This window comes from Pseudophryne corroboree, chromosome 6 (genome assembly GCF_028390025.1).
Source record: "Pseudophryne corroboree isolate aPseCor3 chromosome 6, aPseCor3.hap2, whole genome shotgun sequence".
NCBI lineage: Eukaryota > Metazoa > Chordata > Amphibia > Anura > Myobatrachidae > Pseudophryne > Pseudophryne corroboree.
Window position 1 is genome coordinate 231347142 of NC_086449.1, and position 27372 is coordinate 231374513.

General features: G+C 40.8%; 1 protein-coding gene across 5 annotated transcripts in view; it reads right to left on the reverse strand.

The window, feature by feature from the left end:
- The window catches only part of NTRK3 (neurotrophic receptor tyrosine kinase 3), a 787704-nt gene that overhangs the window by 370899 nt on the left and 389433 nt on the right, over positions 1 to 27372 (reverse strand). For 3 of the 5 annotated variants that reach the window (XM_063925757.1, XM_063925758.1, XM_063925761.1), the window contains exons 6-12: positions 21544 to 21701; positions 18653 to 18795; positions 12134 to 12275; positions 9712 to 10008; positions 6231 to 6254; positions 5605 to 5675; positions 1274 to 1376 (exon numbers count right to left, since the gene is read on the reverse strand). In XM_063925757.1, coding sequence (XP_063781827.1) covers positions 1274 to 1376; positions 5605 to 5675; positions 6231 to 6254; positions 9712 to 10008; positions 12134 to 12275; positions 18653 to 18795; positions 21544 to 21701 — 938 coding nt within the window. The remainder of the gene's footprint in view (positions 1 to 1273; positions 1377 to 5604; positions 5676 to 6230; positions 6255 to 9711; positions 10009 to 12133; positions 12276 to 18652; positions 18796 to 21543; positions 21702 to 27372) is intronic. The other 2 variants (XM_063925759.1, XM_063925760.1) reach the window with 2 other exon arrangements.

Sequence of the window (27372 nt, forward strand, 5' to 3'; positions counted from 1 at the left end):
CAAGTGGTGGATTTGAGACACAGCTGGTAGAAAGCTCTTTAGAAATCCCTATGGCTGAGATATTTATATATTTCTGCAGAACGGCTATGTATGGAATCTCAGTCACCACTGGATTTGCATGCACCTCTGAATCAGGCTAAATATATTTATTTACAATAATTAACCAATTTTTACAAAGACTACACACCAACTTGTAGGTGTTTTAAGGAGGGTACACATGGGGAGATGTGTGCTGAGCAATCTGTCACAGAACGCTCAGCACACAACTCTCCCCCCACTCAGCACACAGGACGATGTGTGCTGAGCGAGGGGGGAGGCAGGTGGGGCGATCACTTCACCCAGCGGTGAAGTGAGCGATCTGACTAGATTGTGCCTGCAGGCCAATCTAAAACCAGCGATAGCGACACGCGGGGCTGCGCATCGCTATGTGGCATACACACGGAGAGATGTGAGTTTCATTTCTAAGCAATGTAGTCAAATTGTTTAGAAATTAAGCATACATCCGTACATGTATACCCCCCTATAGGCTTGCAGGCTAATCTGATACCTGTGACACAGCAACTGGTCAAGTATCATAAGGAGTCCTCAATGGAGCTAAAACCAAATTACTCAGCAAGCCTTATATCTCTTTCACACACAAACAGTGGGTCAGAGATGGTATAATGAACATGGGATCAAACCATGTTGTATCTTTTCACACCAGTTCAGTCCTGGGTAAATCTCAAGTCTCTACTTTTTCCACTGGAGCGATATGTCCTGCAGAAAAGGGTCATCATGTTGCACCATCATTAAAGCGCATACTAGAGCGCTTCTGATCTGCTCCACCAATGAGGTTCTTTCATATTAAACAATGTAGTGGAAACTGGGAACACCCTTTCTTACTGCAGCTCAGACTCAGAAAAACCCAGGTCATGACCTGGGATGTGAACCCAGTCAGATAATCCAGGATGAACAATTCACACTGACACACAACCTGGGTTTTCCCGGGTCCTTGCATTGGTGTGAAAGGCGTATTAGTGAGACTTATGTACTTTTTAACATTGTATTTAAGTGTAACATTGCACTAAAGCAAAACACACAGTACAATGAGCAATTAGCTTTTCTTCTGCCAGCATATTTGCAAAAAAAAAATCACTCAACAATTAAACAACAAAGTAAACTGTAAATTGTAGAAATGGAATTAGGTTTACCACGTTACTTTAAAAACTTGGGAATAAAAAATATTGTAACAACTTCCGTTGAAATAACACATTGTATAAATGTATCAGCTTACCTTTCATTCCAAATTTTGATCGTCGCCCATATTTGTTGATGACTATGAACAGGACCACTAAGAGGACACATGCAAAAGCTGCAAGGCCAACTGCTATTGAAACCTGCAAAAAAGGCAAAAAAAAAAAAATACTTAAACTATTAAAGCTCTTAAGGGGTGCAAAACAATTACATCTGAATTATGATAGTGTGTAATTAAAATAAAATCCAAATAAAACTGAAAATGTTAAGTATTGAAGTATTAAAATTGTATAATAAGGGAAAGCTGGATGCTTGAAGCAGTAACAATGGTCCTGGTTCAGAGGTGGCCACAATTGCAATATTTTTGCAATCATGATGTTTTTTCAACTGTGTATTTGTTTGAGTCTCACTTGCGCATGTGCTGCTGTGGTCTTGCAATGGTGTTAGTACTGTGGATTGACAGCAACCGTTTGGGGGAGGTAATGGAGGAGTGGCGAATAAATCAAAGGTTTATCACAACCATTTCAGGGACATGTCGCAGCCAGCGGCTGCATCTTTGGACGCAGTTTCACTAGATCAGCGTCTTAGTTGCGACGGACATTCTGAGCAACCATAACATTGCCCGGAGGGTCTTCGTTTGCAAATGGCAGATCCGAGAAGCTGGCATTGGGTGTCTGTGTACAAAATACTGCGTATGCAACATTATAATGTCTTCTTCGAACCACTACGTCCACCTCTAAATCGGGCCAAATAGGATTTATAACCTGACTACAGCTGATTGTAAGTACAATACATTATGAAACTACCACATTCTTATATTAGTTGTAAGCTACTGTTTATGAGGAGCAAATTTGAAGCAGTGAATATTGACGTATTATTGGTTTTGTACATTTTAACAATAGTATATCTAAACAACACCTTTTTAATTGTCATGTTTATTAAGTAACAATAGACAAGACTGCTAACCATAATACTTAAAATTGCATTCGCGGACTTTGCATCAGAATTTTATCTCAGACTCACTCATACTCTTGTTAACACACATGCATCTTATTGCAATGCAGGACAAGTACATCTCAAAATGGGAAGCCAACCTTATCTAAATCAACATTAATTGGATGGACATGATACAATTAATATCCGTCAGAGTATGCAAAGAGATTAAGTTGTATAGTGTACACAATGTAGAGCTAATGAAAGGTGACTTGTTAGCATCAGAATTAAATTTTATCCTGCCCACTGTAAACTTCAACTATATAGCTGTATAACTGTCTATGATTTCAAGGACAGTCTCAGTTACTTAAAATCTGTCCTTGTTGTCATGGCCCTTTATTATAGTCCTTCATCTAAGGCAGTGATGGGGAACCTTTGGCACTCCAGCTGTTGTTGAACTACATATCCCAGCATGCACTGCTACAGTTTTAGCATTGCCAAATAGCAAAACTGTAGCAGGGCATGCTGGGATGTGTAGTTCAACAACAGCTGGCGTGCCAAAGGTTCCCCATAACTGATCTAGGGTCTCCATAAATGGCATTCCCTCCATCCGTTTTTCTATTTCAAATGGCACCAGACAGGGCTGTCCCTTATCCCCACTGATCTTCGACGTGGTGATTAAGCCTCTGGCCTCTTTGATCCGATCAGACTCTAATATTCAGGGACTGCAGGTTGGTATTATCACCTCTAAGACTGCTCTCTTTACTGAATATATTTTGCTTACACTTACTCAGCCTAGAATCTCTCTGCCCAATCTTTATTCTCTCTTGGACCATTACAGTGTTCTGTCCAGTTTTAAAATAAACTGTTCTAAGTCAGAGACTATGTTGCTACACTTTTCTAAATAAAATGAAGTACCTTGGGATTTTCCTGACCTCTAGATATGACCAGTTGTACCAATAAAACTTCCCAGAGCTCTTTACTAAACTATAAGCATACCTGGCCTCCTGGAAACTGTTTATAATCTCGTGGCTGGGTAGGATCCTAACTGTAAAAAAAAAAGAACATTCTTCCCAAGTGGCTCTATCTTTTCCAAACCCTCCCTGCATCTGTCTCTATTTCCCTCTTTCATGAACTCCAGAAATCTATCACCCATTTATATGGCAGGGTAAGCACCCCCATGTTATCCTCTACTGTTCTTAAAAAGCCTATTTCCAGGGGTGGAAGAGGGCTCCCTGATTTCAAACTTTAATTCCTGACCTGTTCCTATTCCCTCACCAGGTAGGTCTCATGGCTTGATATTGAATCAAATCACATACATTTGCCAGATTTGTCCTCCTTGCGGGGCCTTAACAAGCGATACCGTTCTATCTCCTCAACTCTCCTACCTACCCTCAAATTTTTGCTACGTACAGTATATTGAACCTATACTCTGTTAAATTCTCTATTTCCCCCCTCTCTCCCATTTGCCATAACCCTGATTTCCCGCTGGGCTAACATATTGCCCGCATGAAACCATGGACAGCAGTGTCCCTTAAATTCTTTAACATGGGGCATGGCTTCCCTTTTCAGCTGAGATCTCCTTCCAAATCTCCCAACTCCATATGACTTTTCCTGACTTTACAAAAGGCTCCGCTTCTCCGTGACATAATCCCCTTTGAACATCTTTGTAAGTACAGTCCCTTGTTCAAAGCAATGATTTTCCAGATTTATGGCATTCTCATTGATGCTGCTCTCCCTACTCACAACCACCATGAATCCTTGTCCGGCTCTCCCAAAGCTTTCCCTCAGATGAAGAAAGTGGGGCCTCCGGGGCACCCTTGCTAATGTTTGGTGGACCTGTCCTTGAACCATTTTGGACTTTGGTGCATACACTTCTGACCAATCTACTCAAATCTTCTGTACCAAAAGATCCATGGATCTTTCTCCTTAGTTAAGACCTTCCTGAGCTTCATAAAGCTTCCATTAAACTGCTGTCCCATGTCCTAGTTGTAACTAAAAACCTTATTGTCCGTAATTGAAAGAACCCCCATCTGTCATCTCTCTCTGCCTTGAAATCACAAATTTTGCACATAGCGTTGATGGAAAGTATTACCTACTATCTCCATGACAGAGGCCATATGTTCACTCAAGTGTGGACCCGTGGCTCTCCTATAAAGGTACTCCCTCTGATTCATGCGTAATGGGATAATATCCTCTGCTTGCTCCTCTTCTTTCTTGATAGACTTTTTTTTACTCACCACTGATCTATCCTCTCTTCTACTGCCCGTGACATTTCCCTCCTTTTTGATATTTTCTTCCCAACTTGCAATATTCTTCCTGGTATTTCTCCTTTTTCTGTAGTCCTGTTACCCTTGTATCCCCCCCCCCCCCCCCATATGTCCTTCTTCATTTGTTTTGCATACGTTTGTTATTGTCTTCATTTTATCTGTGTAAAATGGCTCACTTGCTTTGCACTCTGTACTCGTTTCTTTATTTGCTATTGTTCTGTTTATTGCTATGAGCACACTCATTAAAGAATGTAAAAATATCTGTCTTTGTTGTTTTACTCTGTCAGTTTTTCCTCACCTATTTGTAGAGCACGACTCTCTCTGAGAAAGATTCTATGAAACTATTGTTGAAGGAACACCAGTATATAAGGAATATGTACATTACAAACTGTATGTCTACAATAGTGACTGTCAGTGTACAATCTATCTTGGCCTTCAATATCTGCTCCTATCTTAAATGTTGTACAGTATGAGGTATGACTTATTGAAGGAGTGGCACGTGGGGAGCACACAACCCTTTCAGGCTTCATAAACAGGACAACATAGTCTATTTCTATATCATAGCACCTTAACTTATTTATTGTTTAGTACTTTTACATTGTACCTGTCACCAATACTTAGTGGTGGTGGCTGAACCAATATTCAGAATGCATCTAATCAATTGATTCCAAATAATAACATGCAAAATATATGTATATACATATATACATACACATATATATATATATATATATATATATATATATACACACACCTACAAATAAACACACATATATATATATATATATATATATATAAAGTGTACAGTGTATATATATATATATATATATATATATATACACAGTATATATATATATATATATATATATATATATATATATAGAATTGGCTTGAAAAAATAGTGGAAAGTCTAATTTAACCAAGCAGACCCAAACCCCCCCTCATAAGCTTGTTAATTATCTTGTATCTATATGAATCTACGCAGACAAAAAGCTGTGTGAAATGCAATGCAAACAGCAGCATACAGTAGCTTGTGTGATCATTAGAAGGATTTGTTCCTAGATTCCAATACATTTCTGTTCATTATCTGCACAGAAGGTGCCACTGTTTGAGAAATATGTTAAAAAGCTGAGCCTGTGTTTTCTAAAGACATCAAAATGTAACTCACGCCAAAAGTGTCCTCTTCTGGTTTATGAGTCACGTTGATTGGAGGCGTGGGACTTATTCCAAAATCTGCTACTGAAACAAAAGGAGTTGAATAATTCTATGAACAATGTATTATTCTTCTTCTTATGCACTGCCTGCTTAAAATGCCAACAACTATTTTTATCTCAGGGTTCAGATAATTGGATACCAGCAGACATACTCCTGCACTTCACTACCAAGGGACCCATCTCATTTTGAATATAAATGTACATTTGTCCCGAGAGGTTTAAAGGCTTTGTAATAGAATTGAAGCATAATCAAATATGGACATCCGTATACTTATTAAAGAGAAACTGAATACTGGATAGTTTGTTACTGTGACCCTAACTTGCTCGTCCGTGGCTCGTGAGACTTCTGTTCCATTAGCAAAGAAGATAAAGTTAACACAGAATGCCGCAGCTCTTGGCCAGATATACATTGGTGAGAGGAGGGAATTCTGTGGTAAGTTCCCTTTGGCTTTTCTGTCAACATGATCTATTATGCATTTGGCAAAAGGAGACGAAAGCCATCAGACCTCTCCTGTAAATTGTGCTCATTGTAGCAGCTCAATGCATTTTACTGAGAAGTGCGGGAAGGACAAGTACGTACCTGAAGCAAAATAGTCATTACTCTCTGTAAAAAGGACAGACAGTACAGTTAATGGCAGATTTAGTAAATCAGAACAATATAAAATATATGTACTGTATATACAGTATAAGTGGTAAAGATACAAAATAGTAAGATATAATTGGATGTTTACTATAAAACATAGATAGATAGATAGATAGATAGATAGATAGATAGATAGATAGATAGATAGATAGATAGATAGATTACAATAACACGATCAGTATGGAAGGACGGTTAAAAATCTGAAAGAGTGTTTTTTTATGGCTGTAAAGTGAAATAATTCTGATAAAGTAGCACATGTAGCCATGCTCTCTATGTTAAATTGAAAATAACAAGGTTTGGAAATATATAGTGCATATGTGTAAGTGTTTCTCTAGAAAGATGATCACTTTACTGATCCATTTATAAAATTGACTGATTATGTTGGTGGCAGTCTCCACTCCCATGTCCTGACCTTAGCAGTATAGGCTGAATACACAGGACAACAGCTTTATACTACACTACAGTACATTCAGAAACGCCGCTCTCAGAGGTGACAGTGTTTGAATTGAGGGTAATATGAAGTGCATTCGATTGAAAGGAAAATAAAGCAGGCATTTCACAACATTCTTGTATAGAAAAATACGGCAAATGTCCTATCTCCTCACAAATACAGAATACAAAGCGATTTAGCATCTTGAGATGTGTGTGTGTGTAGGTATATACATGGTCAAGTCACATTATTATGACCACCTCCTACATTTGACATCGGCAGCATGTAGCCCATGAAGTATGTCACGTGTCGTGCTCTGGCTTGGTGGATATATACTGTAAGGTGTATGATGGGCCGCAGTGGCGTAACTAGAATTTTTTCTCCGGCCAAGCCAAAAAATTATCTGGCAATGTCCGTGATACGTTACGCAAAACAACGCAATGCCCATTACACATTAAACCCTACAGTAAGGCTTCTAATTACTTTAAAATTACCTGCTCGTTGCCAGGGGTTTCATGCTCTTGGTTCCATGCATGGTGCCAGAGGTTTTCATGCTCAGGGTATCATGCTCGTTGCCAGGGCTTTCATGCGATGAGTGTTATGCTTGTTGCCAGGGGTTTTATGTGCTGGGTGTCAAGCTTGTTGCCAGGGGGTAATATTCATAGCCTGGGGTTTCATGCACTGGGTGTCATGCTCGTTGCTAGGGCGTAATGCTTGTTGCCAGGGATTTCATGAGCTAGGTGTCATGCTTGTTACCAGGGGGTAATGCATGTTGCTAGGGGTGCGTAATGCTTGTTGCCAAGGGGTTTTCATGCTCGTTGCCAGGGTGCCATGGCTGCAAGCGCTATGCGCTCCCAGGTGGCAACACTTCCCTGCATTTAGATCGCTATGAATGTGAATGGGAGCCATGGCATGGCTGGCAGGACAGAGGAGCTGAGCAGTGACATGAAGCCCAGCTTGGTGAATCATGCCATCTGCAGGAGGAGGGAAGACCCAGGCATCCCTCCCCCCATGCAAGCAGCTCATCCTCGAGCCACACTACTGTGCTGTGGACACTAAGAAGACAGAATGGAGCCTGTGCTCCCCAAGCAGAGGGGACCAGAGCCCAGTGGCCCGCTGCCAACAGTCTCCATCCTCTCGCCTCATGCTGGCTGCCGTCTTTGGGCTTCTGCTGTCACTACTACACCTGGGGCAGCAGGATGCCAGGCAGGGTGGTGGGGCCCCTGGGGGAGAGCTGCAACTTAATGCCCTGCTGCTGCACTGTGCTGTCTACATGGGAATGCGCTCTGCTGCTCGGCTTCCTCTGTGCCCTGCATTGCCCAGGCCACCCCACTGCCCACCCGGACTATACCTGAGCCAGGACCCCAGAACAGGTGAGCACTGGCATCTGTATACTGCTACTGGCCTCGGGCTGACTCTGCCACCCATAGTACGGAAACACTATGATGCTAGAAGTCAAGTATGACCTCAAACATCTGTCTCCTCTATGGCGGTGGCCATTTTGGGAGGGACAATTAGCAGATTGACATGCGGACGGCTTGTCCGCATGTCAATCTGCGCTAAATCAGTGGCGGCACCCCCTACAGCCCTGCTCCTCCAAGCCTCTGCAGTGGCTGTGGGGGTGGTAGTTACGCCACTGATAGGCCGTCTGCACATATATCACTCGTTGCTGTCATTGGTGAAAGGGGCAATTTATCAGAATTGCAAAAAGAGATGATTATCGGCTTTCAGGCCAAGGGGGACAGTATTTCTGAAACAGCACAGTTTGTGAACTGTTCGCATGCTGCTGTGGTGAAGGTGTATTGTGACTGGACAAATAGCACCATTGCGAATAACTGACGTGGAAACTGTGGATCACCACGACGCGCCAATGATGTGAGAGGTAAACGTCAGCTAAGAAGGTGTGTAAGGGTGGAGTAGCTCACCATGAAAATGTACCTGTGCCAACCTACCAGCATCCTATTGAGTCACTCGCAGCCCGTCTAGCTGCTGTCCGTGCTGCACATGGCAGTTACTCTGGCTATTAGCTGGTGGTCATAATAATGTTGACCGTGTGTGTTTGTATATATATATATATATATATGTATATAAAATGCATGTGATCTGGCTCTCCTTTAGACTGGCGTTCTGCACCGGGTGTCTCTGAAAAAAGGAATACAACCAGGCAGCAAGCGTGGCACTCCAGGTGTCTAACCTAATAAGTCACTCAGGCAAGCGATATAAGATACAATGAGGTATACCTGAGGAAAATGCCCTATTAAACCGGCATTGAAACATTGTATCTTATATTGCTTGCCTGAGTGACTTATTAGGTTAGACACCTGGCGTGCCACGCTTGCTGCCTGTTTATATATATATATATATATATATATATAAATTATTTATTTTTAATTAACTTATTTATTTATTTTCACATTACGGTATTGTGGTCAGGTGTACACTCTCTCCGGTTAGAGTGTCTCCCATCTTTATCTCAGCCTTCCCAACATTCAGTTTACTAATCACTAGCACTATGAATCCCTAATGTTAGCTAGAGTGACTGCCATTTTTAAGTGAGTCAGTGTATCTGAAGCCTAGTCCTCAGGAATCTCTAATGGTACATGCTTTCTAGGCCTCCTGAACTGAACTGAATGGGAAATAATGGATCTTTTATAAGGAGTCAGTCACTGAATATGGCAATTGTGTTCTACAAGAATTAAGAAAAATATGCTATTATGCTATTATTATCAGGCCCTGAGCACTAGTGTTCAGAAACCCTGACATAAAGGTTAAATAAACTGGAAGCTTTCTTCAGGCCACACACTCCATCAATTTGCAAGCTAACATATTAACAACTGCTGCACAGATACATAAAATGTCTACTATATTAAACAAAACAGCTCTCACTTGTTGCATATACATTAATACAGTACAGATGATAGATTAATCTTCAAACATTTTCCAGTCAATTACTTATGAAGCAGGTACACTAAAATGTAGTCATCTTACCTGAAAATGGCTTCTGAAGAAAATGTCCATAAACCGTTTCGTTAGCAACTCCAAACTTATTTTTAGCAACCAGTGTATAATTACCATTGTTAAAATGTGTAGGTGAATTAAATAATAAGCAGCCTTCCAAAACATTGTCCTCCTCATAGTACTGTGTGCGTATGAAATCCATGTGTGGCATAGGCTTCATGTTATGGTACCAAGTTAGGACTGGGTGAGGATTTCCACGAACACTGAATTCAATACAGTGCTCAAGACGAAATACTGGTTCTTTCAAACTAAGTATCCTGGGAGGGTCTAGAAGGAAAGGTGTAGAAAGGAAAAAAGTCATATTAACATTGTCAACATCTTGCAGCACTTGGAGGTAAAGTGCAAACCAGTTACTTTGTTTTAGCATAAATAAATCCCTAGTGGAGTTTGGGCAAGCCCCCTTTAAGACATTCTCGGGTGCTGAGCTTTAAAGCCTATTTAGTAGCAACTGATTGCTGTATATTTTGTCCAGTTGATTTTGCGAGGTGTGTATTTATTTGTCTATAAGCTTATGTCATTTGTACTGTAGCTCCCCCTCTTTTCTTCTAGAAATCCCACTCTAGCTCCCTGTGTTTGTATTATTTTTTTATGTCTGTGTTTAGTTTTTTTGGAGGCTGTTTAGAACAGATGCATGGTTTTTCAATTAACAAGGAAAAGTGGTGCGCTTTTGTGTATTTATATATCTTTAAATTCAATAGGTTTAGGTGTCTGCTTATGCTCAAAACTGAAATAAATAACCATAGAATCTGCTTTATAAATAAATCAATTAATCTTTACTTCAATTAATAAACAATATATTACACATAAAAACTATAAAATCAAAGAATTGGTTTGTATACCACACGCTCAAATAGGGAGCATCAAATAACATCTAGCGCTGTATAGTTATTAGCAACAATGTACCTCTTTTGACACTAAACAGACCCTTTGCAATCTGCTAAATATTGTGTCAAACTGTAACAATATACTGACAGTTATGCAAGGAAAAAAAGTCTCTCCTATCCTCCTGCTCCTGGCGTCCCAGTGCAGAGGGATGCTGCTGTATAATGGTTTACCCGAGCTTACGGGAATGTCTGGCAGTGCAGTCACCCGGAGAGATACACGTTCCTGTGATTGTCAGTATGAACATCCACCGCCCGCACTATAGTGCAATCTCAGTTCTGGCAGGCGGGTATATATTTAAATGCTCCCAGTTACCGCTTTCCAATGTGGCCGCTGGACTTGGCACAGTCTCGGTCCTGGCTTGCGGGTAAACGGAGCTCCAGTTTGCGCTTACAACGAGGCTGTTGCAGATAATGCTCGTACGATGCTTCCGTCAGTGTGTGGCTGCAAACGGGGATATGACGTCAACGCGTTTCGTCCCGTCGTAAATCGGGACTTCCTCAAGAAGTTATTTAGTGGGTGTGCTCTCTCATGTTTTTGATGGCCAAAGAAAATGTCCCTACCGAGAATTAACACAAACCCATCCATGTGTGTTTTTGATTTTGGAAGAGTTGTACACCAACATTTGAGTTGTATAAGTGTTTTTGTTGTCTTGTGTTTTGTTATTCATTCTTTGTTCACCACCATACTGTACTAACTTTAACATTTAACAGAAATTAATTTAGAAATTAAAATTCATATGTCTACATAAATGTGACCTTAATTGAAAAAGTCAACTCCTGTTGTACTGTATGTGTTATTATTTAAAAGATAAGATAAATTTATATTATTGTATGTTTTAAAGAGGGCTATGCAAAGGAAAAAGGTGACTGATAGGGAGTTTCTTACTTAGATTCCTCAAAACTCTTATGACACCATATTCTATAATGTGTAGTAAGAGTAGATTACAAATTTACAGCAAACCCATTTAGAAGTTGCTTATATTTCTAAGCACTATTACTATTACTTTTTATGTTATAACTAATGGGGTATTAGGTAACACAATTTATTAATATTATCTGAGCATAATTTGTGTACACTGTGCAATAAAAATAAAAAGTTAATAGTCTACAATAGTCAAATTTTATTATGCATATCTGCATATATGGGAGCTATTAGGGACACTTTTATCTAGTGAAGCTCCACCTGCCCAAAAAGGGGTGTGGCTTCAGGAAAAGGGGGCATGGCTTTGCGGTAATGCCATGACTGCCTGCCACGCCTCCCATTTACATCACTGAGGGGGGCATGTCCAGGGCTGTATGAGCTGCTGTCATGCCCCCAGTCTCTGTGTCCTGTGAATAGATACATGAGTTCTCCCAACTGTCACAGGACACTCCAACCCGCTGGTGGGACAGCGGGACAGTCCCAAAAAAACAGGACTGTCCAGCAAAAATCGGAACAGTTGGGAGGTATGCTATGTTAACTTTAGTTTTCAACTTAACTCCAACCAGTTGCCTTTAGCCCAACTTACAGTAAACAGTGAGTGATACAGAGGCATTTGTCATTCCCACGACATTTTCTGCAATGCAGGTTAATGTGTAGCCATTGTCCTCTCCAGAAACATTCACAAGAGTCAGGTTAATTGAATGCACATTGGTCCAGTTGACATTCGTCTGCAATCACCATGAGCATGTAAGAGAAGCAGTAAAAGAAATATGCAAGAGAACCGTTAAAAATTGAACAAAGCAACTGCAAAAAGATTGCTGTGAAGCTATCTGCAAGGAAGAACAAAAGCTGCTTTTATTATGACATCAAAGGAGATTTCAGCAGAGAAAAGAGAATTCAATTCTACAAATGTCTTTTTTGTACCTAGTTATTTCCTTTACAATGTTAACTATATTTTTTATCTCTATAATTGTCAGAATAAAGTCAAATTATAATACAATTTCCATATAAACAATAGCAGAGAATTCATACAATTAGTAAAAACAGTGTTTTGTGCATAATGGCTTCAAACTTTGCAATTGTGGAAGACATTATGGAGCTATTCAAATCTTTAATTTCTATAAAATGCTGAAAATGAGCATATTCTAAAATATAATAATTAGTGTTTTAGACCTTATCTATAAAGACTAAAACAAACAAAATTGAATATGATGTTATCATCTCATTGAAGGAACGGAAGGCAGCCTAAGCAAACCTTACATTTTAATGTTCTTAATGGAAAAACATACCCCATTTAAAAAGTATAGCTTGTTTTCACTAAAATAATCTGTAAAGCAGTTTCTTGTGTGCACAGAAAATCTCTGCTTTGTATATTTTCTTGCTTTGTGTAAGTCAGTGTTTCTCAAACTCTGTCCTCAGGTCCCCACATAGCTCACATTCTCCAGATCACTTAGCAGGAGCACAGGTGTATTCATTACTCACCAACACATTTTAAAAGATACACAGGTGGAGCTGATTATTTCACTTGCAATTCTGTGATCAGACCTGGAAAACGTCAACTGTTTGGGGTCCTGAGGACAGAGTTTGAGAACCCGTTGTGTAAGCTATCATATTGGTAACAGTTCATGAAGACAATAATGGGGGATATACAGCCTAAAGTCTTCTTTGGCGTTGCCGTGTTGTTCCATGATGGCAGCAGAATAGGCCTACCAGTGTGCAGGGGATTATTATTAGTTTTTTATAAAGCGCACATGCTTCCTAGCATTTTACAGTACATATAATATTTAGTCATTTATATCAGTCTTTGCCTCACTGAAGCTTATTCCCTATCATATGTACTGTATGTACACACACTCATATACAACAGGGTTCATTTTCTTGTTAGAAACCAATTACTTACTAGCATGTTTTTGGATTGTGGGAAGAAACCAGTGTACCTGGGAGAACATACAAACTCCATACAGATAGAATTGAACCCAAGACCTCAGTGCTGTGAAGGAGCAAGATAAACCCTGCAACATCATGTTGCCACATATGGGATGTATATTATGTGTATAGCTAGCTATGTGGAGAGACAGATATCCATTTCCACTCTACAAAAGATAACATAGTAGGTATTGATTTGTGCACCGGCTCTAACCTAATGGAACTCGGATTTCGTCCTGCACCTTTACTCAGAAGTACATGTCTAGGCTGTAGACACACTGGTTCCACATACTGTATAATAAAAGCTGTACTGATGTCACCTTATTCTTATGACTAGTTTAAGCCTTATATTAGGCAAAATTACATAGTATTTGAGGAGAAAAATGCATTGTGGTAGGAGTGGGTAGGTTGTTTCCTAAAGTAAATGATTTGGGTCAGCATCTTTGAAGGCTGGACTACATGCCACCTGTATGATCTCCTCTGTTTTCCTCCTCCTTGCAAATAAATAATTCAGTGTAAGTACCCTCTCCCCCCCTGACTCCACCCCTATTTTTGTCATATTCTCTAGTCTTGTCTATAGCCCTATGCATTATCCTTTAATCTGTCTCTGCCACCCCAATCTCCCCCTTTGAGTCTCTTTTTTTCCAATATTATATTTTTCTCTGTCTCCCCATCAGTGGCAGCTCCAGAGATGGGGCTGCAGCACAGTTCAAATTAAAAACAGGGGAGCCACACCAACTGCCACCAACTGTCATCTCAATCTGACTCACTGGCAGTTGGTGTAGCTCCTCTATATGAAATTGGACTGCTCTGCAGCCCCACCTCTGGAGCCGCCACTGCTCCCCATGTATGAACATGTCAGTTACCCTATCCTTTGTGTGGGTGTCTCTTCTCCATGCTTTGTGTGGGTACATCTCTGTCATTCCCTTTGTTTTTCTGTCTCACTCATGAATATTTTATGTATACCAATTTTTCCCCATCTGTTTCTGTCTCCCCATGTGTGTTTATCTCTGCCCACATCCACCAACTGTTTGTGTGTCAGCAGGAAGATTGCTTTTACATGGGGAAACATAATTATCAATCCTTAAATGGCAGTATACTGTATCTGCAATACCTGTTCTGTTATTGCCATTTGCTCATTACTTTTTCTGCTAGTGTGGTGTGCTAACCACAGCTACTTTGTATTGGCCCCATCTAAAGCTATTTTGATCTAATTGAGGCCACTTTAAGATTTTTCTAGGGACACATCAAGTTCTCAATATTCCCAATGCACCCCTGGATGCAACAGTGCAATACCAGGGCATTTGTACAATGCATCCAGTGCCCATAGTAAATACAATAGGATCCACTTTGTATGTAGTCCAGGTCCTAATTTAATAAGTGGATTTCTCACTGTGTGCAATATTCACTACCTGCCCTTAACTCCTCTCTCTAGGCAATTATTTTGGTGATTGATACCATGCTGCTACAGTACATTATTCCACATATTATGATCTTGTCTGTATTGATACTGTTGTTTATGAGAAAAACACAGGGGGTAATCATTCATATGCCTTATCTTCAGCTACAGGTACACTGCAAATTAATGATAATAGAAGACAATATCAGATCACACAGTGAGAACAGCAAAGGACAATGATTCACTGTGTACAAAACGTTCTATCCAATTTTAAATGTTTTAACGTAGACCTGTCTTCCTCACATACAACATGTCACAGAATGGAAAAGATCAATTACTTTGCACACTGCCGTTATAAATGGGGGTGTCTGTGAGCAAAGGGCATGATACAAAATTGTCAACATGAATGTTATGTCGACATATCAAATATCAACAATGATGACATGGACATTTTCACAGTTTTAGCTGAATATAGCCACAACCCTAACCGCAGCTTGACCCTAACCCTAACCGCAGACTGACCCTAACCACAGCCTGACTCTAATCACAGCCTGACCTAACCGCAGCCAGACCATAACCCTAACCACAGCCTGATCCTATCCCTAACAACAGCCTAACCCTAACCACAGCCTGACCCTAACCCCAACCGCAGCCTGACCCTAACCCTAACCACAGCCTGACTCTAACCCTAACAACAGCCTAACCCTAAACACAGCCTGCCCCTAACCCCAACCGCAGCCTGACCATAACCCAAACCACAGCCTGATCCTATCCCTAACAACAGCCTAACCCTAACCACAGCCTGACCCTAACCCCAACCGCAGCCTGACCCTAACCCTAACAACACCCTAACCCCAACCGCAGCCTGACCCTAACCCCAACCGCAGCCTGACCCTAACCCCAACCGCAGCCTGACCATAACCCTAACAACAGCTTGACCCTAACCCCAACCGCAGCCTGACCCTAACCCTAACCGCATCCTGACTATAACCCTAACAACAGCCTAACCCTAAACACAGCCTGACCGTAACCCCAACCGCAGCCTGACCCTAACCCTAACAACAGCCTAACCCTAAACACAGCCTGACCCTAACCGCAGCCTGACCCTAACCCTAACCACAGCCTGACTCTAACCCTAACTGCATCTTGACCCTAACCCTAACCGCAGTCTGACCCTAACCCTAACTGCAGCCTGACTCAAACCCTAAGGGCTGTAACACACACTCCGGTTTTTCCCGGAAGGCAAAAAGCCGGACAAACTTTGTCCGGCTTTTTGCCATCCGGGAGAAACCGGCAGAGTCTGTCACACAGGACGGCTTTGAGCCGTGTGTGATGCTGTGCGCATGCGCAGCATCAGACACGGCTTCAGAAAAAACCGTTGTGTGTGAAAGCTCCCCTTCACACACATGGTTTACTGGCTCCAAAGACGGCCCGGCGGCCGCCCGGCCGCCGGACCTTCCAGTGGTGAGACCCGGCTGCAACCCGGCAGCCGGGCCGGGGTCGTGCAGTGTGAAGGGACCCTAGCCCTCACACTGTTAACTACAATGCCGGCACGGGAAAAAGCCGTCCGGCTTTTTCCCGGCCGGCAAAAGCCGGGTAGTGTGTTTCAGCACTAACAACAGCCTAACCCTAAACACAGCCTGACCCTAACCCCAACCGCAGCCAGACCCTAACCCTAACCGCAGCCTGACTCTAACCCTAACAACAGCCTAACCCTAAACACAGCCTGACCCTAACCCCAACCGCAGCCTGACCCTAACTCTAACAACAGCCTAACCCTAAACACAGCCTGACCCTAACCGCAGCCTGACCCTAACCCTAACCGCAGCCTGACTCAAACCCTAACAGTAAAATGAGCTGTTGGCATTTTACCTGACATCATTCACAATGTCAAAATTACGTATGACTATGTTAAATTTATATTCACATCAACATTGGGAATGTGAACATTTTTTCCAAGTGAAAATTCTGAATGTAAATATAATGACTGCATACCATAAATAAGGTACTATAAGAGACAGATGACAAGGGTGAATCACTTTACACTGAGTGCTTACAGAACTACTATAGTACCTAGAATAATCTATGAGTGATTCCCATGCACCATTGGATGAAAACATATTATTATTTCATGAGTCAGGTGTAATTGCTTTCACAGTAGTACAAATACATGCATGAATGTTACAGTGTCCCATGCAAGAGCAGCCTACATTTGAGTTACATTGTTCCTTCACAGTCCTGTTAAAATGTAGCCACCTGTAGTGTTTAACACAATAGCAAGAAGACAACAGCATAATGTGAGTTTGATAGGAAGAAGAAAGTAAATGAAAAGAGACAACTGACAGGTGTAGCTGGAGAGGTCTGACATGTACTAATAGACAAGGCAGGGAGGCTTCCGTCTTGTACACTTGTCCAGCATGACTCAAACGGAGCATGTGCCACTCTCATAACCTAATGAACAGGGTTCCCACCCCTATGAAATATAAATAGGAGATTCCAATGCAGCTGCCCATTTTCAGAGCTAAGCAACTCTTTGCAACATACAGTACAGTGTACACTACAACGTGTAACAGCGAAAGATTCTGTAGTAAAACATTGCAGGGAATCAGCTTATCCGTTTCACATACAGTAAAATATCTTGCTAGCCTAGTATATTTTGCCACATTTTAAGTAAGCAAAATAACTTTTCTTTTTATAATATTATGGTTCTATTAAGTCTGCCTATTCCTCTCATTTGTATATAGATGCCACGGTAGAATACAGATAAAAAGAAAATAACCTAGAAAACAAGTGTTTCTATGACCATAACAAGCACACGTGTAGTCTGATATTTATGTAGTACTGAAAGGTGTCCTTTACTACACACAGTGAAGGCAGCCATTTTGTGGGATGTACCAGGCTTTGTGAGAATCTGCAGTCTCATAATCATTTATCCCAAAAAATTGCTACGTCTGCTCTGCATAGGTAATAAGTGTACTTCCATTGCTTTTATTATATTGTAATGCCACAATGAAATACAGAGGTGTCCACATACACCTATTGTATGGTGTGAGATGCACAGTGCGACTTAGACAATCTGCATGGGTAGCGATTTTCCTAATTTTAGCAACTTATTTGCATCATAGCTGAATACAAAGTAATTTATAATATCTCAGGCATTTAGAATTAGTGTTTTTATTGCAAAGTAATTAGTACAGAGTGATAAAATAAGCACAACTACGCATGGAGTGAAGCAGGGTGCTGGTTCCTCCTATTGGACAACGCATGGCGCTGGACCCTCCTATTAGAAACAACATGGTGCTGGTCCATCCTACTGGATACCGCATGGTGATGGTCACTCCTATGGGACACCAAACGGTGCTGGTCCCTCCTATCGGACACCGCATGGAGCTGATCCTTCCTATTGGACACAGCATGGTGCTGGTCCCTTCTAGTAGACACTGCATGGGGCTATTCCCTCCTATTTGACACTGTATGGTGCTGGTCCCTCCACTGGACACCCATCTCTGCCTTTTTACACAGGTTAAAAAAGTCAGTGGCGAGATGTGCATGGCAAGGCTTAGTGGCAAAGTCTGTGGCACACCAAAGTGGTTATTTGTCGCGCTTTGAGTATAGGTACAGTATGTGTGATTATAAAAGGCCTTTCTTGCAGGGAACTGGCTTAGAACATCTCCATTTGTATGCCAAGTAGTGTGAAAAATGTATGCAATTATTGTGCAAATGACAGACGCAGAGAAGCAGGATATTGTGTTACTGTAATCTGCATGCCAGGCTTCTCACCTGATGTGTGTTAATTGAATGGAGATTCGTGACAATCCAATCCACATCAGGTAGAGGTGATCCAGATCCATTACATGTAACTACAGCATTGTCCCCTTCATGTACCACCAAACTGCTGCGACTGACGCTGATCTCTGGGATATCTGTATGCAAAGAGCAAAGAAAACAGACGACAACATTACTCTTTACTGCCTCTGACAAAATATGATCTGCTTGGGAGTTCACTAGTTCACCAATGTAAGGTATACCTCTGAAAATCAGATTATTCCAAAATGTGCTTTCATTTTATCCTACCAAATGTGTCTTAAGTACTGCATCTGCTCCTATCTTAATTCCCGATGGACAATTTAGTGATTATATTGCATTCCCCTAATAGGCACAATGTTTAATCTTGAAACCTTTGCTGATATGAGCTGGAGAAAATAATACCCAGTCACAACAATGTGATCAACATTCGTAATTGCCGTGGGTTTCTAATCCAGTAGATGCTACAAGGAATACATTAATATAAAGGACTTACATCCACGGCTCACAGAGCACCAAAAAGAAAAAGAAAAAAGGACTTGAAAATAAAGGATCATCTTCAGGTTTCACATTTTTTCCAAACAAGTGGAAGAACCTTAAACATTTGTACTAAGCTGATTATATTGATCACATATACTCCAACACCTGTTGGCAGACAGAGGAGAATAGAACTCTGAGTGGCAGAGAGAATTATTTATCTCGATAACAGAAGCTAATCCTCTAGGAAGACAAAAAATGCCGGCATATATTAAGATGCTCAATGCCACCAGAAGCTGTTATAACATAATTCAAATCAGTATTGTACCTGCACTCTTGTCGGGATTTGTTTTATTATCTTCTACAAAACAAAGTTCAGAAGAAACTGATAATAGAGCACAAAGCCATATACTGAGAGTAAGACCTAATTTCTTTAAATAATGATATTAGATTATGTAGACAGCTGTGATGTGAACAAGACACTGTTATGCTGCTATGTCAGCCAGAGGTTCTTACAATACACACACTGTGCACACTGCTTCCTTCTCATCCCTCATACAGATTAACATTTGTATTAGTGGAGTGTACACTCTAAACCACACCATGTGATCCCTTGCCATAGAATTATTAATGGCACAATGTTGGAATAAAGAAATTATATTTTCCAATGATGTCTCATGGAATTCACGTGCTGTTGCTGGTGCATATATATTACAGACGCAGATGTACAAACATGCATCAGTAATTATTTTATCTTTGACTTGCAGCCTCTTAAGCAACAGCGCTGGAAGATTAGCAGCCAAATGTATAATTGATTACAATTTGGGTGAGCGTATGTAAGTGCAGTATAGCACACCTTAGCTGAGATTTGCACACATCACACATATGCATTTTAGGAGGTGAATGTTTTGTGGGTATTGAAGGCCTGGTTCAAAGATACAAGAGGAGGAGGAGGAGGAGGAGGAGGAGGAGGAGGATGACACTAGCATCAATCTCGGGCAGCTTCTGATTGGCTGTTTACATATTGACTACTCCAGCTGAGAGTACTTCATTCATTAGTATTGTAACTACATTATAACAAGTCACACTATCTGTTTTGACTTCCTATTTGTCATTCCATTTGGACTACACGGAGAGCAAGCTATTGCATTTGTGCAGATATACAATATAAGATTTTGAGATGGAAACATACAAAGCAAAAACACACATTTACGGCTGCAATTTTATGACCACATATTCCCACATACATTTGTGATGTAAAAAGGCATCAAACTCTGAGTCAGATGCATAGTGTGGAGTGTTGTAACCGCACCCATGTGTTGTCACACCAGGAAAGGTCCGTACCTACGGCTGGGCAAGTGGTGTCATTACACCCACAGTGCAGAGCCTAGGAGGCAGTGCAGTCGCTGTCCCATGGCACCAGCATTTGGCTTGCAGGGTGCCTAGAACAGCATCATGCAGCATATAGAGCTACCACAGGGCTGCCCAAAGCACCCTAAACTCAGCTACTGCTTGGTTACAGTGCTCCCCTTCCCCCCCACCCCCACCCCTCATCCTTTCATCATGACCTAATGTGTTCAGGGACCAGGGCTGGCACAGGGTTGATTACTGCCCTACTATGGTCCTGCATCAGGACTTCATAAACGGGCTGCAGGCACTTGCACTTTGTTTTACTTTCAGCAGTCACCTTTCTTAGTGACTCATTGTTTTGTATTACATTAGTGTATATTATACATACTGTTCCTTTATTCTCTATTAAACTTGCAATCATGAGAGGAATCATTCATTTAGTACATGGCAGCAAAAATGTACATTTTATAAATTAGTTTCCATTACTGAACTGACTACCATATCCTGCTACCTAACACCGCTGCCAGACTCTGTATCATTATGTTATCGACCATAATTGTGCCAGACTTTGTCTCATTATGTAAATGGTCATTACTGTGCACAACTTAACTCCAGCCCTCTTTACTACTTTTGCTGGGACAAAAAAATAAATAAGTAAAATCTCCTGTTCTACTTCAATGGCTTACTGAGGTCCTGAGACACTAAATAAAAAAAAAGGTTGACAGGGTCAAAAGGTTGACATGAAAATGGATGACGCACACAGTCTCTCCTGCCAGGGGACCAGCAAGGGGCTAATGAGAGTAGTCACTGCAGAAAGTCACTGTTCTTGCCCAAAAGTTTCTTGATGGTCCCCAGGCAGGCTGAGTTTAGCTGTAGTAAAGAATCTGGGGAGGGTGTTTCATTTATAATGCGGGGCAGCGGGAGACACAACACTAAAACAGGAGTTTCCTACAGGATGTGGGATAGTAGGGAACTATGATTAAAACTGCATATAAAATAAAATGATATATAAATTCTAATATTTGAATAACACCACTCACCACACTGCGAGATGTTCATTTTGTGTAGTGGGATGACAGTACCCTCCATATTCATGCAAAAGAGCTGCTGTTCTCTCAAGTTAGCTTCATTTTTTGCATAACCAAGCTGTATCCAACGAATGTCACAGCTGCAGTTGAAATGATTGCTTTCTATCCTCCTGCAGATAGGGGGATAAACAGATGAGAGTAATGTAATTCACAGACATGTACTATACAGGAACATAAATGGTGTGAACTGATGTGTAACAACCAGTGATCTCATACTGAGAGACTGACCTGCAGTGTTTGTACTAACTAGCCTCCAATGGGATAATACAGTAATTCACAAAACAACTTGCACAATTAAGGACATGTTGGAAAGCCACTGATGAAATGTCATCTTTAATGACTTTCTTTAAAAGATAAATTTCTCCCACCTGAGAAATCACAGCAGATGGTTTGGGCTTATTATGCTCTGTAATAAGTAAAGGGCCCGAAGATATATCTAGTTTTAACTAACTTTCACGAAATGACCTGTAAGCTGTATCACTGGTTCTCATCGGTAGACACAGGTCAGATTTTTGAGACAAAATTTATCTAAAAAAATGTATTAAAAACAAAGATGTGAATACAGCTGGATTAGACTGTAAGCTCTCATGAGCTGGGCCTCCCTACTTCCTGTCAGCTCCTGCTCGCCAACCTTGTTTGTCCTTGTGTCATGTTCTACCTAGTCCTAGTACTGTACATCCATGTGTTAGGTTTTCTTGTACTCTTAGTTTTCCATGCTGTCTATTACAGAGTGTTACCTATACCATCTTGTTAAATACATGTAATTTGTTTATCTGCAAATGTTGAACTGGAGTTCACTACAGCAAAACCTGCTACATATGTGCTTGGTTTCTTCGGGCAGCATATAGCATGACTTGTCATGACAAGTACATCACAATGCAAGTTCAGACAAAGTTACATATTAGACATACTATCGCGGAGGACTTGTCCTCAGTTCCAATGTAAGAAGTCATCCAACTGTTTAGAAAATCAGAATTTCCTAGCACAATAACTATGGTCTTTGGCCAATAAGTAAGATAGCTAATCCATTCCATGTTAGTTACAGTATCATCTTGGAGAAGGCATTTCCAATTGTGACCTGCTTAGCCTTGTCCATGCTGTTTTCTCATTACCAGATGTGTGTTGGCTTAATCCGTCTTCTGCCCCTTTATTGTCATATCTCCCCTGTGTATCTACTCCTGCAAACTACTATGCCTAGGAGCAGCTTGCCTGCTTCTTGAGTGTTTGACTTCTCTGACCCTGTTCCTGAATACTGTTGACATCATGTTCTGAAGGACTCAAACCCAAAATATGCCATTAGCTAAAGTATATAGCGGTGTGAGTACAAAGGGGATGCATTGTGATAGCATCATATTTATTTAAAAGCTGAATTATTTTATATCAAAGCCATTACCTGTCTAGCAGCAGAAATGCACAGACAATGCATGGGCTATTAAGAATGTATTTGTTAAAACACAAGGGGTCTATTGCAGAGTGATGAAGAGGGGAGAGATATAGTACCAACCAATCAGCTCTTAACTGTCATTTTTCAAATACAGCCTGTAACATGGCAGTTAAGAGTTGATTGGTTGGTTCTTTATCTCTCTCCACTTTATCACTCTCCAAGGATTAGTAAATAGATTTTTCAAATAGCAGTCACAGTGCGGCTTGCGAGGCCATGGAAACTGCATCTGGGACACAGTCCTTGGCCTTGCCACTCCCAGAAAATTGGCGTGTCGGCAGCCCCTGCCCTCGTCCCTCGCCTCAAATGCCTCTGCCTTTCAATCAGGCAGTGGCGTTCACATTATTACAAGAATGGGTCCTGCGCTGCTTCGGTTTCCCAACCATCGCAAAACTGCTGGTTGCTTTGCATAAGCGATCCAATCTGAATTAGGCCCTGTATCATTAAAGATGCAACATTACATTGATTTGAACAAGATAGAATTATTTCATGGTAAGAATAAACGACATTCTATAGTATGAGATATAAAACTACAAATGCAATTTTTTTTTTTTTTTTTTTAATAATGCTTTGGTAGAACCCTCTTGAGACATGTTAAATGGTAAGCTTAGGAGGTAATGTAATACAAAATCCCCCAAAGTGCATGGGTTTAGCAAGCAAGATGGTTACATTTGCACCTGTTGATAGGAAGCGGTTGGGTGAGGATATACAGTACTGTACATTGCTTAGTACACAAGGGTGCACCTAGACCCATCCAGACTTAGATCTTGAAAACAATATTATTAAAGTGAAATAAATTGGTGGAGGGTGAACAGGTAAATCTGAACAAACCCCTGGCATATTGGTAAATGCATTATGATTAGCAATTATTGCAAATATATAAAAATATATTGTAACAAGAGTCTTGCTAGAATGCACTCTGCTACAAAAATTCCACCAGAAACCGACTCCAGGCTTGTGCAAAAACAACAAATACCTTTTATTCACATTGCTCAAAAACAAAGATACACATAAAACAAAGATCACTGTCTCTAGTATAAACAACCAGGGAGTTTAGGCCCTGCCTCACTCCTTTTTACTTAATAAGGCCCCGGCATCCTGACACTAGTGCCCCAGTCTTCCGGATCCCACTGTCCCAAGCAGACCTATCACCTGGACACTAACTGCCGTCAGGAGCCCTGACTCATGGGAGAGACTCTGCTTTAAACCCAGCAACCAGGTGCTGGCTGATGAAGCAGCTTCTTGGGCTAAGAAGCCTATAAGACCCGGTCTGGGCCCAATGGATGGGAACCCAGTCCAGCTACACTTCCTATCTACCCCCAGGACCCTGTGTGTAGATTCCACCAGCCACTCTATCAGTGGCCCAAGCCACTATTAATTCCCTATGGTTGTTTCCTGGTGGCAAAGTACCTCTCCTACCACAATGTGTGTATATATTTATATATATATATATATATATATATATACATATATATATATATACATTAAGTTGCTACAGTAGTTCTTAATTAAAAATTTCATTTGGCTGCATATGAGCTATCATTCAGTCCATAACGTGGCTGCCTCCAATATATTGTTACTCACTGCTTATTAAATATTGTTTTTTAGTTGTGATTCTCTAGAATACATATTAAATAATACATTATTAATCCATTTATAACTGTATCTACCCAGCTGCATTGATATATCTGCTTCATAATTATCATTTATTATCTACACACATTACAACTGCATGCTAATATTTATTTATTTATTATTTATTTATTAACAGTTTCTTATATAGCGCAGCAAATTCTGTTGCGCTTTACAATTTGAAATAACAATAACAAAATGGGTGATAACAAACAGTCATAGAGGTAGGAAGGCCCTGCTCGCAAGCTTACAATCTATAGGGAAATAGGCATGTGTACATAAGGAAAGGTGCTATCTATTGCATAGAATGAGAAGACATGTGAGGATATGTGTGGACTGTACAGAGTGGATGCAATTTGATAGGAAGGTTTATGAAAGTTATATGCCAAACTATATCTATATCTATCTATCTATCTATCTATCTATCTATCTATCTATCTATCTATCTATCTATCTATCTATCTATATATTATATATATATTAGATAGATATATAAACAGAAAGTTCAGCACTCACCATAGCAAGCTCACTTATCCTCACAACATCAATAGATAAATGATGGGGGTTTAGTTAGTGAATTGGCCAATGCACGGAAGCCTGCAAGGTACCCCACCTTCTTGCAGGATATATATATATATATATATATATATATATAATATATATATATATATATATATATAATAGAGATGAGCGGGTTCGGTTTCTCTGAAACCGAACCCGCACGAACTTCATGTTTTTTTTACGGGTCCGAGCAGACTCGGATCCTCCCGCCTTGCTCGGTTAACCCGAGCGCGCCCGAACGTCATCATGACGCTGTCGGATTCTCGCGAGACTCGGATTCTATATAAGGAGCCGCGCGTCGCCGCCATTTTCACACGTGCATTGAGATTGATAGGGAGAGGACGTGGCTGGCGTCCTCTCCATTAGAAATTAGATTAGAAGAGAGAGAGAGATTGTGCAGAGTCAGACAGAGTTTACCACAGTGACCAGTGCAGTTGTTGTTAGTTAACTTTTATTTATTTTAATATAATATATCCGTTCTCTGCTATATCCGTTCTCTGCCTGAAAAAAAACGATACACAGCAGCAGCCAGTCACACAGTGTGACTCAGTCTGTGTGCACTCAGCTCAGCCCAGTGTGCTGCACATCAATGTATAAAAGGCAAAGCTTATAATAATTGTGGGGGAGACTGGGGAGCACTGCAGGTTGTTATAGCAGGAGCCCCCAGGAGTACATAATATTATATTAATTTAAAATTAAACAGTGCACACTTTTGCTGCAGGAGTGCCACTGCCAGTGTGACTAGTGGTGACCAGTGCCTGACCACCAGTATAGTAGTATATTGTTGAATGTATTGTATACTATCTCTTTATCAACCAGTCTATATTAGCAGCAGACACAGTACAGTGCGGTAGTTCACGGCTGTGGCTACCTCTGTGTCGGCAGTCGGAACTCGGCAGGCAGTCCGTCCATCCATAATTGTATTACAATATATACCACCTAACCGTGGTATTTTTTTTTCTTTCTTTATACCGTCGTCATAGTGTCATACTAGTTGTTACGAGTATACTACTATCTCTTTATCAACCAGTGTACAGTGCGGTAGTTCACGGCTGTGGCTACCTCTGTGTCGGCAGTCGGCAGGCAGTCCGTCCATCCATAATTGTATTATTATTATAATATATACCACCTAACCGTGGTTTTTTTTTCATTCTTTATACCGTCGTCATAGTGTCATACTAGTTGTTACGAGTATACTACTATCTCTTTATCAACCAGTGTACAGTGCGGTAGTTCACGGCTGTGGCTACCTCTGTGTCGGCAGTCGGCAGGCAGTCCGTCCATCCATAATTGTATTATTATTATAATATATACCACCTAACCGTGGTTTTTTTTTCATTCTTTATACCGTCGTCATAGTGTCATACTAGTTGTTACGAGTATACTACTATCTCTTTATCAACCAGTGTACAGTGCGGTAGTTCACGGCTGTGGCTACCTCTGTGTCGGCAGTCGGCAGGCAGTCCGTCCATCCATAATTGTATTATTATTATAATATATACCACCTAACCGTGGTTTTTTTTTCATTCTTTATACCGTCGTCATAGTGTCATACTAGTTGTTACGAGTATACTACTATCTCTTTATCAACCAGTGTACAGTGCGGTAGTTCACGGCTGTGGCTACCTCTGTGTCGGCACTCGGCAGGCAGTCCGTCCATCCATAATTGTATTATTATTATAATATATACCACCTAACTGTGGTATTTTTTTTTCTTTCTTTATACCGTCGTCATAGTGTCATACTAGTTGTTACGAGTATACTACTATCTCTTTATCAACCAGTGTACAGTGCGGTAGTTCACGGCTGTGGCTACCTCTGTGTCGGCAGTCGGCAGGCAGTCCGTCCATCCATAATTGTATTATTATTATAATATATACCACCTAACTGTGGTATTTTTTTTTCTTTCTTTATACCGTCGTCATAGTGTCATACTAGTTGTTACGAGTATACTACTATCTCTTTATCAACCAGTGTACAGTGCGGTAGTTCACGGCTGTGGCTACCTCTGTGTCGGCAGTCGGCAGGCAGTCCGTCCATCCATAATTGTATTATTATTATAATATATACCACCTAACCGTGGTTTTTTTTTTCATTCTTTATACCGTCGTCATAGTGTCATACTAGTTGTTACGAGTATACTACTA